At 35.3% G+C, this 19,252-nt stretch overlaps 3 protein-coding genes across 4 annotated transcripts; 1 reads left to right on the top strand and 2 right to left on the bottom strand.

Moving 5' to 3' along the window:
- Positions 1-1,131: 1,131 nt before the first annotated feature.
- Positions 1,132-7,389, bottom strand: MAPKKK5 (mitogen-activated protein kinase kinase kinase 5). The gene is made up of 10 exons (XM_011087202.3): positions 7,245-7,389; positions 6,128-6,860; positions 5,967-6,054; positions 4,891-4,953; positions 4,644-4,807; positions 3,739-3,814; positions 3,033-3,092; positions 2,826-2,951; positions 1,907-2,110; positions 1,132-1,808 (listed from the first exon to the last, which is right to left on the bottom strand). Exons 1-10 carry the CDS (start codon positions 7,255-7,257, stop codon positions 1,758-1,760), a joined length of 1,578 nt encoding a protein of 525 aa, XP_011085504.1. The 5' UTR covers positions 7,258-7,389; the 3' UTR covers positions 1,132-1,757.
- A 3,684-nt stretch (positions 7,390-11,073) lies between these two features.
- LOC105167463 (uncharacterized) lies at positions 11,074-15,720 on the top strand. 2 transcript variants are annotated; one of them, XM_020695873.2, is made up of 4 exons: positions 11,074-11,430; positions 12,185-14,169; positions 14,359-14,456; positions 15,492-15,720. In XM_020695873.2, the coding sequence occupies exon 2, from the start codon at positions 12,209-12,211 to the stop codon at positions 14,063-14,065; it is 1,857 nt and encodes a 618-aa protein (XP_020551532.2). In that variant the 5' UTR covers positions 11,074-11,430; positions 12,185-12,208; the 3' UTR covers positions 14,066-14,169; positions 14,359-14,456; positions 15,492-15,720. The 2 variants fall into 2 exon arrangements, with proteins under 2 accessions (XP_020551532.2, XP_088739163.1); XM_088883037.1 differs by having other exon boundaries at positions 15,495-15,720.
- LOC105167583 (transcription factor HHO5) lies at positions 15,335-17,196 on the bottom strand. Its single transcript, XM_011087356.2, has 5 exons — positions 16,955-17,196; positions 16,570-16,733; positions 15,974-16,292; positions 15,699-15,775; positions 15,335-15,621 (listed from the first exon to the last, which is right to left on the bottom strand). Exons 1-5 carry the CDS (start codon positions 17,178-17,180, stop codon positions 15,481-15,483), a joined length of 927 nt encoding a protein of 308 aa, XP_011085658.2. The 5' UTR covers positions 17,181-17,196; the 3' UTR covers positions 15,335-15,480.
- Between the last annotated feature and the right edge of the window lie 2,056 nt (positions 17,197-19,252).

Below are 19,252 nucleotides of genomic sequence, written 5' to 3' on the forward strand. Positions count from 1 at the left end.
GGTTTTATAAAAGAGTTGTAATGTTGTATGGAAGATCATTATCGATTAGCAAAATTTCTGAAAAATTTTGTATGTAATGTTGTAAAATTCCTCTCCTTCCCACCTCTATTCTTCTGCAATTTCTGGAACAAAATCGAGCTCGAGAAAGCGAACTCGAGTTTGAGCTCGAAAATAATGTATCGAGCTCGAGCTCGAGCTCAACCTCGGTGAGCTCGTCGAGCTCGAGCTCAAACAAAGAACCCTCTCACACTCAGTTTCTTTTTCCTTCCCAAACTCATTCATGGCGGCTCTTAGGCCTCTCTGTCTCTCTGCATTTTACCATACCAGTGATATTTGATTGAGAAGTTGCAGGATTTGGTCTAGAGGATGACTCAATGAACACAACTCAAACAAAGAACCCTCTCACACTCAGTTACTTTTTCCTTCCCAGCCTTATTCATGGCGGCTCTTAGGCCTCTCTGTCTCTCTGCATTTGCATTCTTCTCACTCTCACTCACTCTGCTTCAGATGTTGAGTTGCTTTTGATGAAGATTAAGCTTTCACTGCAAGGAACCGCCGAGAACTTGCCGTTGTTGTGCTGGAATGTCTCAGTCCCACTCTCCATTAGGGTTTTGGGACTACAAGTGTTGAAAACGTAAAGCGTGGGACCAAAAGTGAGAATGACCCTATCTAGTGGGACCAAAAGTGATATTTTGCCGTTGACCAACATGTACCATACTAGTTGACTAACGGCACGTGACAAGTCACGTGCTGTTTCCGTCAGTTTTTAACGGCGCGGGACTAAAAGTGTTAAAAAATTAGGATTTTGGGACTACAAGTGTTGAGCACCTAAAGCGCGGGACCAAAAGTGAGAATGGCCCTATTTAGTGGGACCAAAAGTGAAATTTTGCCCAAATATATTATAAATTCATCCATCTTATAAAATATTAAATTTTATTTTTAAATTAAATTCTTGAAATACAGCAACACACATCTTATAAGCTACTTTAAAAAGCTTATAAACACAATAAAACACACTGTTGAATACATACGCATCAACAATCCCAAATGCATTAAGTTAGAGTGTTCCCCCAGGTAGATTTGGGTCTTGGACTTAGTGACAGATGGGAGTTTGTAAATAACAATCAGACAGCATCGAATCCCATTAACTTGATTTCATTCAGCATGCCTGTGAAAGATTTACACCCAAAACAGACAATTACAGGGTTCTACATAGCCGTACTGTCTCTTTTCCGATTCATTGTGTTGCAGCTCTATTCTCCGTATTATACAAAGACATAAAGCTACAAATACAAAGTCCAAGGAAAATTCCAGAATTGAAGCTTTCTCAATTTGTCATCTTTAACAAGAACGAAAAAAGCAGGCTCCAACTCCCTGAGCTTACCGAAAAGAGCAGATGGGGAGGATCGCGACAGTCATGACTTAAGATCTTAAGGGAAATGCCACGCTGGAAAAAAGAAAATAGAATGCAGCAGTTCCCCATTTTTCCATGTTTGATATGCCGTACTGTGTCCGATAGAATTTGGTGGAGTATGGGCCTTGTCTGGAGGAAGTTCCAAGCTTGGGAAGGATAACAACAGAAGAGCCTTCAACAGTATGTCTTGTGATTACATTGCTGGAATGTCTCACCCGAGGAGCAGTATCACACATGAGCTGAGTCGAAGATGTTCAACTTTATATCCCAATGTTTGGAGTTTGCACGTACGGGATCCAAGTACAAGACAAGGAAAGTGGGGTGACAATATATCATGCAGCTCTTACTTGTTCACCAGCTCCCTTCTTGATCTGCGTGTCTTGTGCAGCAGGCCCTGGATGCAAAAATTACTTTGGTTATCAGAGAGAAAACCTGAGGCAGCATGTCGAGTTAGTTTATTGGAAAGGAGAAGCGGTTTGATGAGTCATTTACCGTCAATCTGAACTCTTTAAGGGGCTGGGTACAAGCATCAGGCTGTTGGGAGTAGTTCACAAACGGATGGTCAAGTAACTTGCTAGCTGTTGGCCTCTCTGCTGGATTTCTACGAAAGCAGCAGTGCAAGAAATCCTTACCATCTGCTGACAGTGTTTCTGGTATTGGTGGAGTCTCCGTTAAAACCTTGAATAATGCCGCAGCCTGAAATATATACCAAATTCACTTTTACCATACTGAAAGTCTGAAACGAAAAGACAATATATGACTAAATGAACTGTGGAACGAGAGAGAAATTCCAAAATTGGCTGAAAAAGATGGAGATATTTGTAATTTCAGTTAATGTACGATACTGGGATTTAGAAATCTTTAACAAGGAAGCCATCTTCTTTATGTGAAACATGTACTGAAACAGGCCACTGAAACCTTGGTTCTACGGGGTCGATGAAAGAACTAATTTATATAGGTATCATAAAACATTCATTCCAAGCACAACTTAAGCACTGAGCTATACTTTTAAACTCATTCTGTAAAGCATCTGTATATTCACATAAAGGAATAAGCAATTTGAGTTTCACCATTGATTTTACTAGATGAAATTTTCCCAAGACCGGTTGCTATGTTGAAAATTGAAATTGGAGTTCATTATGATCTCAAGCCATTCCAGGACAAGCACTTGTGTGAAGCGGTAAGCTTCCTTTTTCATCTCCTTAACTGCATGACTTGATCCCCGCAGGACCACAACTTCTGATAAGAGCTATTGACAGAGTACAACGTTGACCAGGAAAGAATGCTTAATTTTAATATTATGGATGTCAGTTCTCTAAACCTGCAGGCACCCTATCATTGCCCCAGCATCCTAAATGACAACCTACAATGTAAAGCCTATCAGCACATTGACCAATAGCAAAAGGCTTACCCCTTCATACTCAGACCAAGGCGGCTTTCCGTTCATCATTTCAATTATAGTACAGCCCAAACTCCATATATCAACTGCCAAAGCAAGATCAATACTAGTATCCTTCTGCATCTCAGACTGTAAGAGCTGCAAGAGAAATGAGATTTTTAGCATGTTTAGGCAACAGTTGCCATGATAAATAACTTATGTTGCAATGTATCTGCAAACCTCTGGAGCCAGCCAATGTGGACTACCCTTCAAGGATAGATTTGCAACTTGCCCATTAAGCTGTAAATTGAATAAATCAAACTTATTACAAGAGCAGAAGTGTAGTAATAATTTAAAACAGAAGAGCAGCCTTGATGGTATACTATCTCATATTTCAAGTTCGCTTTACACGTTCAAGAATTAGCCAGATTTGATTTCCACCTCCATTCTGAAAACTCCTTTTATATTCCGGGCTAGTAAGTCTTTCCTAAAGGGATAAGTTGCATATATATCTTCAGTACCAACAATTATTTATCCTCAGTACTAATATGAATTCTGATGTCGTTGGAGTTCTTTAATCATGAAAAGTGAACAGTATGCACAACAAAAGGTTAGGATGCAATTCATGTGGACACCCGTGACACAGTGGACGAATAATAATATGATCCTAGAAGAGACCAAAACTCATTATTATTAAAATTTATGTACACATACATCACATTTCTCACTTCCACGAGAAACATGATGAAACCAATGGATGGCCGCTCAGACAGTGAGCTTGAGTAATAAAAACAATCTACTCAAGTACGGCAATAAAAAGTGCAAGGGTCGGTTTTTAACTTTACAACTCATTCCAGCCCATGCTTGGCGGATCTATGTCCTTCAGAGTCCCTTATTTTATCATAATTGTAGCATATTGTGCAATTTCCAGAAATCAATAACTCACATGTTTAGACGTCCCAAAGTCAGCAAGCTTGACCACTCCATATGCATCAACAAGTAAATTAGCACCTTTGATGTCCCTACAGAAATTGATCATCATCACACCAAGTCAGTGAAGACTTTGATACCCCAAGTGAACTCCAGATAACAGCTTTCTTCAATTTAGGCATTTCCTAGGTCTTTAATTTTGAAAGATAATCTGTTCTAAGAAGAATGCACACTGTCTTAGGCATAAGGCTTGCCAAATGCTATGATTTTCAGACACACGTCAAATAATCCAGGACAAACTTTCCAATTTTACAAGTTTTTCATAAATCTAGACAGAATGAGGGCATGATATGGTCACACCAACGACAATAATGAGAAACTGACACATATAAAGGACAGTTTTACGCTTGCCAACATTTACTTTTTTTTTTTAAAAAAAATGGTTCAAATACCACGGAGTGAAGAACAGAGAATAAGTGTGAGGCAGAAAGAGACCATACTAGATGTAATGCTTAGAGTGTCCTGTATCATCGTGTGGCCACATCTAACTGTGATCCGCCAAACACCAAACAATTAAGCAATGTTACTGAAAACCAATTGATCTACTCTTCCTTTTCAGTGTTTTAGATTATCATCCCAATCCTGTTTAACTGTTGAAGTAAGTTTCCAACTTAATTCATTTCGAGATAGTTAAAATGACATGTACTGAAACACAATTTTAATAAATTATTAATTTTGTCCAAGTCATGATGCAATTATTTCAAAAGAAATTTTCCAATCAAATTAGATGTATATGCTTAACATGCCTCCATATTTATGCTTCTTATCATCCATGGTACATTACACAAGTTCATAATTTGACTACAATCTAGCAGATGATTCTTTCTTAGTGTTATGAACATAAAAATACCACAACTCTACCTGTGTATGGTTTTTTGGCTGTGCAAATAAGCCAACCCACATAGAATATGACGAGTAAAATTGCGAACAATAGATTCTGTAATAGCTCCACAATGGTCCTGAATAAATTTATTGATTGAACCAGGGTGAACATATTCCAGGTATATATAAAACTTATTGCCAACCTGCAGGAAACTAGAGTGAGATTCGAACTAGGGCATCCATGTAGAAGCCAGCAAACTCACAGTTCAGGAGGAAAATTACTTACAATTTCACTACCATAATACTGGACAATATTTGGATGCTTTAGATGGCTGAGAACTTTAATTTCCTAAAAGGATTGAGAATCATCAGTCCAAGGTCCCATTATTGATAAATGAAAACTGGCCAGAAGAATATGCAAGCTGGAATATCAAGTGAGAATTCGTGGGTGGAAGAAAAACAAAAAAGGGTAACAGTAATGTCCATTAATCATCAAATTATTAGATAACAAAATCCCAAAGATAATTGTAATGTCTATGAACTATCCTTACTTTAAATTGCTTTGTAGAAATAAGCTAGGTTTTAATGCTACTAAGCACCTAATATGTTGCAAAAAGAATTTCTTTTGAATTTACTTCAAAAGAAATTCTTAACCAAATCATCAGTATATGTTTTTCTCACATATAAGCCGTAGTGCGAACAATAAAGATGGTTTATCTTTAAGTTTCTTACTCAATGAGGCTTATTTCCACTTTTCACGATTTACTTCTAAAAGGTAAGGATGCCTGTATAACGATTTCATGCAAATCAAAAGCAATTCAAAGTCTCCAGGCACTCACACAACAAGAATCAAAACAAATTAATCCAGAATTACTCCTCAGAAATCAAAGTATATATGCTGTTGATAGGATGGAATGAGTGGTTCAGACTTTTATCTTTACTAAGAATAAATATGCAACCCAAGAAATGGAATGACTGGTTTTTAGTTTAACCTTACCACTTCATATGTGTTCAAAACTTGCCTCTCTCAACTATACAGATGTATCATATTATGTGATCTTCCATGTCTTACGGAGCCCTCTATTACGCTTTGAGATTTAGTGGCAACCACGATACATATGCATTCTGCTAGGCCTAGGCAAAGAGCCAAAGACATTCACTAGTAAACCAGGGTCAACCATCAGTCATCTCAACTTACACCAGACAACGAAAAACAAGAATTGAGCATTACTAACTATAACAATAGGATATGATGAATTAAGAAAGATTTCTTATGTAGTAATACACATTTTTACATTTGGAAGACAAGGATATGCGAGAATAAGATGCCAAAACATGAGAAGAGCTAAAGTAGAATCAAACCTGCTCCAACTGTTTCATACTCTCTGCAGATTTTGAATCATCTGGTAAAATTTCAACTTCCTTCAGTGCACATAAAGCTCCAGTCTTTCTATTGACAGAATGAAATAGTTAACTAAAGTACAGTTAATCTTCAATTACGTACGTATATTTATTCCTAATACCTGTTGGACGCAACATAGATACTTCCAAATGTCCCCCTCCCAATAAGTTTTCCTTTTTTCCATTGACATTTAATGGGCAACAATTCAGGTTTCACTGCAACCTGAGAAACAGCAGAGGGCTGTGCGGAAATGTTAGCTCCAGGAAATTCAGGTTTTCCTGAAAGAGTAGTAATTGGAGTGGCTTGTGATGGCATAGGAGCTGCTGAAAGATCAGATGCAGACAAAACTTGGGAGGTTGAAGTGGTTTGTGTAGGTGTGCCAGCCCCTGGAGGACGTGGTAAAGGATGTACACTGGCTGGAGCATTAATTTCCCAACGTGCCGCTGGGGTCTCAGGTGATATTTTTATGGACAATGGTGATGTAGACTTTGGTGGACTTATTCCAAGGAGGCGAAAACTTAATCTTGGACTCTCACGGGGAGAATTTTCAAGACTTGATGCTGTTTTCTCAGAAGACATTTGATAATATGAACTTAACCCTAGATTCCCATCAGAATGTGGTATCTCCGGTGCGGACCAAACATGAAAAACACTGGGGGGAGTAATGTAATGGATAGCGAACATATCACCATTTGAGGGACTCACTGTAGGACTAGAATAAGGACTAGATGGAGCACTGCTTGGAAAATTAATACTACAACTGCTGGAGGATCTTCTTGTGGCATTTCCCTTCTGTTTTAAATCCTTAGCTGACCGAGTATCACAATGTTCTACATTTGTCCGTGTTTGCTGGCCTAGCAATATGTTGATTCGGGAATAAACAAACACGCAAATTATGTTCCAACATCATGAAAGCAACAACTTTCATTATAAATAACAAACTGGAAAATGATTGTCTACGAGGTTTTGAGAATTTGAAAATCTGACGCCTAAGCTAATAGCATTATGTTATAAGATGCTATGAAATAGATGTACAAGCTTTCCATGAGCACATCATTAAATTTCTGAACGAAATAAGGATGCATGCCCTATTCACACATACATATATAAAATGTGTGTGTTTCCGACGACGAATTGATTGCGTAAGGCAACACACAACTCACAAGATAGGTATATTCAAGAATAAGAATAAACAGCTTACATATAATTCCATCATTAATTACATTGTTTCCCTGTACCTCTTAAGCTCATTCAGTCCATCAATGGCATCAGCAATCAACGCGTCCGTTCTCTGCCTTTCTTCGTCTCTTTGTCTGTTCGTGTCCAGACTCCCTCCTCTTCTATGTCGAACCGAATCTGGCGGGGGTAGGGGCATGTTGCAGCAGCCTGATGATGCAAATTTAGGGTCACGCTGCATCAGCAACTGCAACTCCGGCAGTGGCAGCGGCTGAGGCAACGCAGACACCGACCTGGCCGGGGAACGCTCAAAACGTCCAGATGGCCGGCACGTTTCTCCGTCGTCATTACCAGTGGCCATCGGTAATTTCCCCTGGCGCGCTAGGTTGTGGCTCCGCCGTTTGGGTTTTAAGAAGTACCTGCAAGTCCCGTCGACAATGACGTTATCGTCGTCCGACAATGTCTTCGACGAGGACGAAAAGGCTACCTGCCACCAATGCATGATTACCAGCGACTAAAAAAAATCCTTATTAAAATCCAAACCTCCGCGAATCTCAATTTGCATTAGTGAGATTGCTGCTTGATAAAGCACTAACAAGGAGTTTGTATTCCCTTGAGCAGAGAAAAGGGATCGCGGCAATTGGCATGGTGGAGAAAGGCCGGAAACCCCCCTCGGGTGGGGTGGGGGGTTGGGCGGAGCGAATGCCGGGAAATGCAAACTTTCGGGTTGTTATAAACAAACTAAAACACTTTCCTATTCCAGTTTGAGAACAGGTCGAAAATAGGAAAGTGGGAAGGGGGAAAATAGGAAAGTGACAGGAAAATCAAAATTATCTTTTCCTTTTTGGAATTAATCTAAATTAAAATTCCCATAAATATAAAAACAAAAATATCAGCTAATTAAAAATCTAAATTACTTATAAATAATTACATTACAACCACTTATTTACAGAAATTAGAAATTATTTATATTTATGAAAATCATCTATTACAATAAAAAAGTTAGGTAGTGTTTAGTAATAATTACACTCCCACTTTTTAAATTTGGTGTGATTACCTATAAACTCCTTGTGGTTTGAAAAATTATATCTACTATTCCTAAAGTTTGTTTCTATTTAACAAATAGGTCCATTTGTTAATGAAAAATTCATTAAATTTATTGATATTAACAAAAAAATTAAATAAAAATTTATATTTACTCTCGAATAACTTATTACAGATCAAAAAAGAATTTCTAATTAAATTATCCTTATAATGGTAATGATATACCTTCTTACATACATTAGGTGTGAAGATGTATAAGGATAATTTGGTAGCATTCTGATTCTTTTTTTTTTTTTTAATCTTTTCAATTTTAGTCCTATTTACGTCGAAATTCACCCTACTCGCTGGAAAAATACAAATGCATCTCAGATGACCTTATAAAATTAGGGCTACTATTCGAATTGGCTTATTTTTACCACTATTTTTGTTTTTTAATTTCTTAAAGTAGTATTTTGATTTTGAATCTTTTTAATTTTTGTGATTTCAGTTTTTCTTTCACCGGAGTTCACCCTTTTCTTTGATAGAGGTCAATTTTGGCAAAAAAAAGACTGAAATCATAAAAGCTCGAGAACTAAAAGCATGTAGGATCAAATGCTACCCTATAAAATTAAAAAATAAAAACGCCAAATGACCTAAGTTATGGGATCAAAAATACATTTTATCTTGTATACATAACTTATATAGCATGAATCCAACATTACACTTCAATTGATGGAATTGGAGTTATATATTTCAAATATAATAAATATTTCTTGAATATGTTTGAATAAATAATTTTAAAATTAGAAGGATTTTATTTTTTTTTAACTCTAATTGTAAATTATATTTTTTCAATATTGATGGAATTCAAATCTTAATATTACACTTGGATTGAAAAAATTGGATTTGATTGAAAGATTTTGGAAGAATACAAATGACTATATATGATTGATAAGAATTTGAAACTCATTGATGGGTGTCGAGATCGTCAAAAATAATTTTTATAGATATTTCTGTAGGAGTGGGAGTAGGGTCGATTCATCGGGATTGGCTCAAGTCGATTCCTTCAAAAATAAAAAAATTAGTAGGGTGATTTTAATTGTGAAGAGAATAAAAATTAAATTAAACTAGGGAAATAATAAAATTAAAAAGGTAACATTTTATCTTTTTCTTATGAAAAAATTAATAAAATATAAAAAATCTTATGTTTGGACGGACATTATTATAAAAAAAAAAAAAAAAAAGTTATGAGTTCGAATTCATTACATATCTTTCATATAATTGAAGTGCTATAACGGACCATATGATTATTCTTAAAATAAATTATATACACACTCCCTAAAATTAGATTAAATTACATAAATACTCATTGTCTTCTAAAAAATACAACTACACCCCTGAGAAATATTAGTGTAATATTTTTTAAGAGGTGTTTATGTAAAAGCTTTGCCTTTTACAGGGGTATAGTTGTAATTATAACTATAACATCACCGAATATAGCTGTATTATTGCAAAAATCAGGGAGCATTTGTGTATTTTAATCTAAATTCATGGTGCTCATATAATTTACCCAAAAGGATTAATGATATTCAACATTTGTTTTAGTTAAATTTAATTAAAAAAAAGTAGGAAAATTTGCTGAAATGATCTCCTTGGAGTAAATTTTTATATCTAAAAAACTAATCAACGTACTTTTTAAAGGTAAATTATACTTTTGGTCCCATAAATGGACCTATTTTTAATTTTGATCCCATACTCAAATCAATTTGCACATTGAGTCCCATATGTAGTTTTTTTTTTTCAATTTGAGGACCATTTAGAGATTTTCATCCAATTGATAACGGCAGTTGCTCTCTCCGTTAGTCAATACAATCAAAGTAAAGGTAAATTATATTTTTGGTCCCATAACCATAAGTGGACATGTTTTCAATTTTGGTCCCATACATAAATGAGCGAATTTTCGTCCACAATTCTTAATTCATAATTTATTTTAATGGTACGTTATAGTAATTTTCCTAAAATATACCATAAAGTCATTGCATTTTATATAAATTTTTTTTATCTTATGAAATGCTAGATTTAATTTAAAGATAAGTTTTAGAATCATTTGAATAATATAAGATTGTGGATTTTATAAATGTTACTAATGGCAATTTTGTAATTAATAAAATTCAAATTGAAGTAGTTTGTTAAAATTTTTAAAAATAAATTAATAACTCTTTATTTTTCTAATATATTATTTTTAAACTTTATAAGACTATTTTCTTGAAAAAAAAATACCAAATTCTATGCATCATAGAAAAAAATATGCTAAAATTTTGATAAACTCATCTGAACGTCCTGTTGAAAGAGCATTTAAAGATAGACTAACCGTTGATAGATACCAATGATGTTATTGGTTTGAATTCAACTAAAGTATAGATATTTATCTTATTTTATGTGAGTTATTATAATTTATTTATAATAATATTAAATATATTAGCTAAATCGCTGTAATACTAGAAAAATAGTAGAGAAATATCTAATTAAAAGAGATAAAAAAAAAATTAATGCCATGGTGTAATTTCATGAAACATTAAGGGCCCTTAAGAAAAAATTTAAAAAGTGGGAACTCAGAGTACTGCATTTATGATTTTCTCACAATAAAAAAATTATGAGTTTGAATTCAAAAATATGTATTTATTAATTTGAATTATTTATATATTAAATTAGTATTTAAATAAGTTTTGCTAACTAAACCCCGGTTCAACGATCCGACGGTCTAACACGAGTTCCTGTTGTACACGTTGACGGATTAGATCAGGCCGTACGCTTGGGAGCTCGTATAAAATGCGGAAGACTGTAGACTTTCTCCGTCCGTGCAATACCGTTCTTCTGTCATTTCTCTGTCTATCTCATTCCGATTAATACTATCAGAGGAAGAATAGTTTTCTTTTTGTCTTTCAATTTGTTAACTATTTTTCTTTGGATTTTTTTGGTTGTTGAAGACCTGACTGGGAGCTCTGGCAGCTGAACCCTAGTTTCCACTCTTTCCGATGAACCAGAGGTTCAGTTATGCCATTCTCCGATCCACCTGCTTCTGGTTTTTTTTTCCCCGATTGTTTTTTGACGTGATTATCCGTTTTGTGCTGCGGCTTTGAGTTCTCGCATGTTTTCGTGTAACAGATGATGTGAGTTTTTCGGAGAGAGTGAGTTTGAAGTAGGTGTTTATTGAGCATACGTAAGGTGAGAAATTAATGAAGCATTAGTGATTTTTCGTTTTAGTTCTTTTCTGTGTTGTTTATGTTTCTTGTGGTTTGTTTTGGGCGTTTTGAATGTGAAATGAGGTTTGGTTGGAGACAAGGAAAGATGTTGACGTTTGGATTCGCCGTAAAGAAATGGTTATGTTGTGATGATATGTTTCTTTTTTACTTCTTTTTTGGGCTCTGGAAAATTGTTCACTACTACTATACTGAGTTTTTTCTTGAGTTACAAGTTGATGCAGTTTCAGAGAGAGAATAATTTTTATCTTTCTTTCTCGGAGGTGCATCAGAAGAAAATCACCGACTTCGAGTTCTTGGTTTTCCGGCGATATTTTCTCATGTTTACGTTTACAGTTACTACAGTTTATCTCTTTCTCTGAATGATAAATCTTTTTTATTTCTTTTTTTATTTTTTTATTCTTTTTTTAGTTCTTATATATATTCTTCCGTCGTTCTTTTTATTTTTTTCTTCAGACTTTCCTTGAGTGAAAAACTCCTGGATGTTAAGCATGGGTTACTCGACTTTCATTCTCAAGTCCTGCAATTGTTTCTCTTAACACAGAATATTGAACTTCGCTAAATACCATGTATTTTATTACATCATTGTAACTGTGTAAAACATTTCGGATTCTTTACGCATAAATTTCTTTTGATGGAAACCAGTGATCCTTTAGATACTAAAAGATTCTTTAAGTTATACATTAATTGATGAATTGTGCGCTTAATCATGTGTTCAGTAAAAAGTGCTAAAGAAGAAGATAATGCTGCCGCCGTGTGCGGCGTGCAAGTGTCTCCGGCGAAAGTGCACAAATGATTGTGTGTTTGCACGCTATTTCCCAGCAGATAACCCCTCGAAATTCACCAGCGTACATAAAGTCTACGGCGCCTGCAACGTGGCCAAGCTGCTGAAGGAACTCGGTACTGACAGCCAGCGGAACGAGGCCGTTAAGTCCCTAGTATATGAAGCAGAATACCGCCTTCGAGACCCGGTTCACGGCTGCGTGGGCCATGTTGCTCTTCTGCAGCAGAAGCTCAGGCAAGTTCAACACGATTTGGAATGTGCAAAAAAGGAATTGTCCACTTACATTGCGCCTTCTGAAATGTTGCCACAGCAGCAGCCGCAACAGAATTTTCTCCCGTCGGTTTATCAGATGATGCCTTCTCATGTTCAGCAGATGATGATTCCGACGGGGGTACCACTACCACATCGGGGGCAGCTAGTGATCCGGGAACCAAATTTACAGGAGCAACAACATCAGCAGAAACAGATTTTAGAGGCGCAGCAATTAGTAGCTATGGCCGCCGCTATGGAACAGGAGACGCTGAGGTCTTACCAGCAACAGCAACTGCAACAGCTGCAGGAACAGGAGGTGCTGAGGGCTTACGAGCAACAACTACTGCAACAGCTGCAGGAACAGGAGGTGCTGAGGGCTGACGAGCAACAACAACTGCAACATCAACAACAACTGCAGCAGCAGCAGGGGCATGATTTAGTCAGGTTCAATAATGTGTTTGATGACGGCGCAGGTCCCTCCACTGCCACCGGTTTTAATGAAATGCCTGAGGAGGCCGCCGCTATGGAACAGGAGATGCTGAGGGCTGACGAGCAACAACAACTGCAACAGCTGCAGGAACAGGAGGGGCTGAGGGCTGACGAGCAACAACAACTGCAACAGCTGCAGGAACAGGAGGGGCTGAGGGCTGACGAGCAACAACAACTGCAACAGCTGCAGGAACAGGAGGTGCTGAGGGCTGACGAGCAACAACAACTACAACAGCTGCAGGAACAGGAGGTGCTGAGGGCTGACGAGCAACAACAACTGCAATATCAACAACAACTGCAACATCAACAACAACTGCAGCAGCAGCAGGGGCATGATTTAGTCAGGTTCAATAATGTGTTTGATGACGGCGCAGGTCCCTCCACTGCCACCGGTTTTAATGAAATGCCTGAGAAGGCCGCCGCTATGGAACAGGAGATGCTGAGGGCTTACGAGCAACAACAACTGCAACATCTGCAACAGCAGCAGGAACAGGAGCTACTGAGGGCTTACGCGCAACAACTGCAGCAGCAGACGGAGCATGATTTAGTCAGGTTCAGTACTAATGTGTTTGATGACGGCGCAGGTCCCTCCACTGCCACCGGTTTTAATGAAATGCCTGAGGAGGCCGCCGCTATGGAACAGGAGATGCTGAGGGCTTACGAGCAACAACTGCAGCAGCAGGCGGCGCATGATTTAGTCAGGCTCAGTTCTAATGTGTTTGATGACGGCGCAGGTCCCTCCACTGCCACCGGTTTTAATGAAATGCCTGAGGAGGCCGCCGCCAAGGCTGATGGCATGCAGCCTTTCATGTCGTTGGGTGGTTCGTATGAAACCAATCCCTACCATCACATTCAGCATCATAACCTTGTCCAGGAGCAATCTTTTTCTCCATCTCATCCACATACAGATCATCCCAACCAACTTCAGCTAGTTGCTACAGAAGAGCTTTTCTTGCAGCAGCAAGAACAACAACGACGGGATGTAACAAGTCATAATCACCTGCAGCAGACGGAACAGCAATTAGCTAGCTCAACCCCAGGCCTCGCAGTCCCACCAGCAATTCCAGAGAGATAAAAGCGATGATGGTAGAAGCGCTGGTCCTTGTGTTAAATGAAAATATAATACTACTCAAAGAATCAAAAGATCACATGCCTTCTATCAGTAAAATTTTCATCCAGGTAAACTTCATCTTATCTCATTTTGGTATTTTCTCCTTTTTTCTTCTTTCTTGCAATTACACAAAATTAATAAATTAATTAATAATTTGAACCTTTTATTATAAATTAATATTTGATTCAGAATTGAATAGAAAGAAATTAGTGTAGTAGAGTTTTAACAGTTTTTTTTTCCCTTTTATTTTATTGCAGCAAATTTGTAGGCGGGAGACTAGCGTGCAAAGGAGAAGAAAGATTCAGGAATAGATAAATAGAAATCTTAAGACTTGTGCACATACCCGTAGCCGTAGGTAATTACTTCTCTCTCTCGCTAGATCTCTTTCTATATTTGGTTGGAATTGAAACAATTTGTTGATGAGCACATTTCTGATGGTGGATTTCAATGATAACCTTCTCCTTCTAGTAATAGAGTTTCACCCAAATTACTATATTATTCATATCCTTGTAAGAACGTGGAGCTGACGTTGTGTAATCAGTTGCTATCCCCTCGTGTCATTAAATATAACATATACGTATATATAATTACTAGCCATTCAAAAATATTTCATTTCCCATACATAAAATTTTTCTTGCTTTATATAAGTTCATTTCCCATACATCATCTGACTGATTTACTATTATCCTCCACTACTAATCTTTTATTGTAACATAACGTTCAATAAACCTCCATATAATTAAATATTAGGATAAATTGTAATCAACTCTTTTGAGATTTATTATAATTATAAACATTATCTCGTTGTTTATAAATTACTAATACCTTTTGATTTAAATGGTCGTCTAATAACTAGTACAAGCATTAGTCTCTGTAGGTTTTCATCTATTTTTTGTGGTGAATTGACCAAAATATCTATATGGACTATGAATTATAATTTTATTTTTATGGACTAATTAGATAATTTTTTAATAATATCTCAAATTTTTACATTAATTTCGTCCTATTAAAAGATAAAAAAATAAAGCAATGACAAGGTTAACAATTTCAAACCTCCAGCCAAAGAACTGCATAATTTCATCAAACTTTAGACGGTATTTGTAGTTTTTTTAACTAAAAAAAAAAAAAAAGAGTATTTTTAACTATATCAAACTTAAGGAAAGGTTGGTTATAAATTACCTTAAATATTACCACTATTTGATCAGTATATCTAAAACTGACAAACATATCATAACATCCGAAACAATTTGACGAATAATAATTAAACACTTAATTGTATACTCTGATTCTCCTATGTTAATTTGTACATATATGCAAAACTGAAGATGTTGGAACGGCCTCTGTGCTTCCATTCTCATCCCTCCTCTTCTTCTTCCATGCTATATATCAGCAGTAGCGGCTAATGAAGCGTCAAAAAAAGGCCCTGGTGGGAAGCCAAAATGTGCAGGCAGTGGCTTCGACGTATCTCCAGGCAGTTCTGGTGGTGGAGTTGAGAGCTTTCTTATGTGAATCCTGTATTTCTGATCATATTTCAACAAAATCTTGCATCAAAGACAGCCTCAACATGTAGGCGACTTGGCTATATATATATATATACCTGCAAATGGCTTTTCACTTCATCATTGGTTAGGCCATCCACTTTCATGAGTTCCCTTATTTGCTTCGGAGTGGCCGCTGCAAAACAATCCACACATCACCAAAATATTTGTTAGTTTGTGTGGTGGTATTTGAATTTGAATTTATACTAATAAAGTCATCAAATAAATTTAGGTGAAAAACATTTAAATTTTTAAACTGTATTTTATGATATAGTAATAAATTTCAAATTAATCTGGTGAATTTTTATTTTAAATCCTCTAAAGATAAATATACTTTGTGGTCCACCAAGGTGGTGCAGTGCATCGACGAATCTCTGGTGCAGCTCAGGAGACCAACAGCGCCTCTGTTTCCTCTGCTGTTCTTGCTGCTGCGGTTGTGTCCTACCAGAGCCACCATCCCCTTTCAATCCCCAATCAGTTGCTTCCACCTCAGCTAACGACAGTGATACACCATGAACCGGTGCGGTTCCTTTCTCGTCCTTTATTGTCGTTCCGGATGGTTTCTTGAATGGCACAAATGCCCCTACCCTATTCTTGAAATTACATCCCTGGCACCGATTCTCACTCCCATTCCCTTCCCCCTCTTCATACCTCTGAATTGGGAGGCCAAAAAAAAAGCCAACATAAGTATTTTGTGAAGTTACGTGTAATTTTTTGTAATTTGAAAAATTATATTTAAAATTTATTATATTTTTTTGTCAAAATAAATATATTCATACATTAGTTAAAAATAATTAAATAAAAATTTACATTCATTTTCGATACTGACTTAGTGCAGATAAAGTAATTGTTTTTTAAACAAACAGCACGGGCACTAAATGAAAATTTTCAAAATATATGGTAATTGCACTAAATTTTAGGAAAATTTACTGAGGTTAGGTGGAAAACAGAGTCGTGTTTCCAGAGCTGAGCAGAACTCATCAAATTCTTGTTTTTGGTGAAATCGTTTGACACTTGTGCTGCCATTCCATCCCCTTCAGAACCACGCTTTAACAGTTCTAATTCCCTTCGCCTCCACTTCAATCTCTCAATTGCTACAATAAAGCACCAAAATGTGTATAAATTTTATTTATTTAATATTGAATATTATATATATTTGTCTTTTTTAAAAAAACATAAAAATATAAATATTAGCTGACATAGCAGACAAACTATACGCGAACAAAATGTGTTGGGTATGTCTCGAACAATTAAAGTGTTCTTTTTTTAAAAAAAATAAATAAACAAATTTAGAGAGGGAGAGAGAGAGAGAGACCGTCTTTTAAGAGAAGTATGCAGTAGGGAAGTTCCCGTTTGAACGCATCGATCTTTCTCAACTCTTCTTCCAATTCTTGGACATGAACATCCACTTCTTCTGATGTTTTCTTGCAAGAATCATCAGTTTCTGCTTCTTGTTTAAGGATGTCCGAAAGAGTCTTCCACCCCACATTTAAATTCACTTCATTCATACTTTGCCCCATCTTTTCTTTTTCTCGATGCATATTTGTGAGTTATTGATGTTACATAACTTAAGTTGATCGTGTGCATGCATGGAGGATGGTGAGTTCTGATTTATACAAGCGTACAATTGTAGTGTAAACTGAAATGAAAGGCCAGAAAAGAGAATAAAATAAAAAGTGGGATAGTTATTCTTGGAAAAAAAAATATTCGACGAGTATGGTTTGTAGTATTTCATCTACACTTACACTTTGTACAAAATTTCATGAGTTTATGAGTATAGTTTCAAATTATAGACCAATATGCAATATTAAATTACCCATATCGAGTTTTTCCTAATTCAAATTTCAAAAATTAATTATGCAACGAATAAAATGTACTTTTTCATGTATATAATTATTATATAGTTGAGAAAAATGAGAGATTTAGCATCAAATGTGAGAGTCTAACAAACTAATTAGCCAAACAACCCTTAATCATCCCATTTGATGTTTTTAGATGAGATTGATTTAAGACAAATGGGATGATAAGATGTAATAAAAGAATGGACAAAATGAAGTGTCTCAACATAGAATTTGGAAAAGGGGAATAATGTAATGGCACATAGTTGTGTGGTCCTTAGACCAAAGGAATCATTAATGGAGTTTATTGTTATTGCATTATATATATATATAAAAAGGTTTCTAAATTTCCCTATAAAAAAAAATCACGAAAATTATAAAGATACAGAACCAAAATACTATTATTAAGAATTAAAGGAAAAAAATGCTAAATAATCTTAATTACGGAACAAAAAAAAAAATTTAAGAGTTTTATCCGATCTTTTACGAGTCTAAGGGTGTTTGGCTAAACTTTTTTAAAATATCTTATAAGCTCCTACATGTTATAAGATATTTTAGGAGTTTATAAAATGTTGGATCTTATTTTAAAATTAAGTTTCTAAAGTGTTTAGATTAAATAAGATGTTAAAGCTTTTAGAATGTGAAAACATCTTATAAGATGTCAGGGTGTTTGGCATAATAAGGTCTTTTATTGGTAGAATGACTAAAATGGGCATGATACTATTAGAATCAAATAAGTTGTTATTTCTTGACACATTTTTCTTTAAAAAAAATTTAAATGCTTTTATAAATAGTACGCATTAGCTTAATTCAAAATAAAAACTTAATAGATAATCTTTTAAAATAAAAAAAAAAATATTACCTAAACTTTTGAATAAAAAAAATATATATGTACATTCGTGCTAGCTGAATATCAATATAGATATATAATTTATATTTTCTTTGTTAATGCAATGATTCTTTCTAGTTGTATAATTTATAATGTCTTGAATTATATTTTTCAGTAAATATAATATTCATATCAATCTTATTTTTATTTAACTATAATGATTTATTATAAATAATTGAGTATTTTCTCTTTTTTAAATGTTAGAAAAATTAAATAGTAAAAAAAGTTATTTAAATCCTAAAGAAAGAAAGAGTGTGTTTGTGTGTGTGTGAGTGTATGAATGAGTATTTTTGTATTGTGACGTATTAATTTTATATAGCTTATAAGATCTTATAAAAAAAAATTTTAAAAAGTTAAATTTTTTTCAAGAACTTATAAAATGCAGAGTATCTTATAAACTCTTTTTTAAAAAAAAACATGGCCAAGCACTTTATTGAACTCTCTAACATCTTATAAAATATTTTTAAAAGCTTATAACCAAACACACTTTGAATTAACTTGTTTGAAAATCAATAACTAAAGTATAAAAGAGCACATGACATAAAATGCTCTAACATCATTTTTGAATCAATGTTAAGAGGAGAACATATATATTATTACATTGATCATATGTAGCTCGCGTGAAACTGAAAAGCACAACAATCAAACCCTTCTCTAGTGCACCAAAATCGTTCTACATAACATTGTGGACAAAATCAAGTAAAATGCATTATTCTTATCGGTTGAACTTAGATTTAAAAATGATTTAATTGGGGGTTAAAATCGATCAAGAATAATAGTATGTCGGCCCTGGGCTCAGCTTTTTCCTATTGATCCAAGCCGTTCTTGGCTGTACACCTTGATAATTGGTTCTCTGCTTTACTGAATTTGTAGACCTAAATGTGCC

This window comes from Sesamum indicum, linkage group LG8 (assembly GCF_026168435.1).
Source record: "Sesamum indicum cultivar Baizhima isolate 11 linkage group LG8, ASM2616843v1, whole genome shotgun sequence".
Classification (NCBI taxonomy): Eukaryota; Viridiplantae; Streptophyta; class Magnoliopsida; order Lamiales; family Pedaliaceae; genus Sesamum; species Sesamum indicum.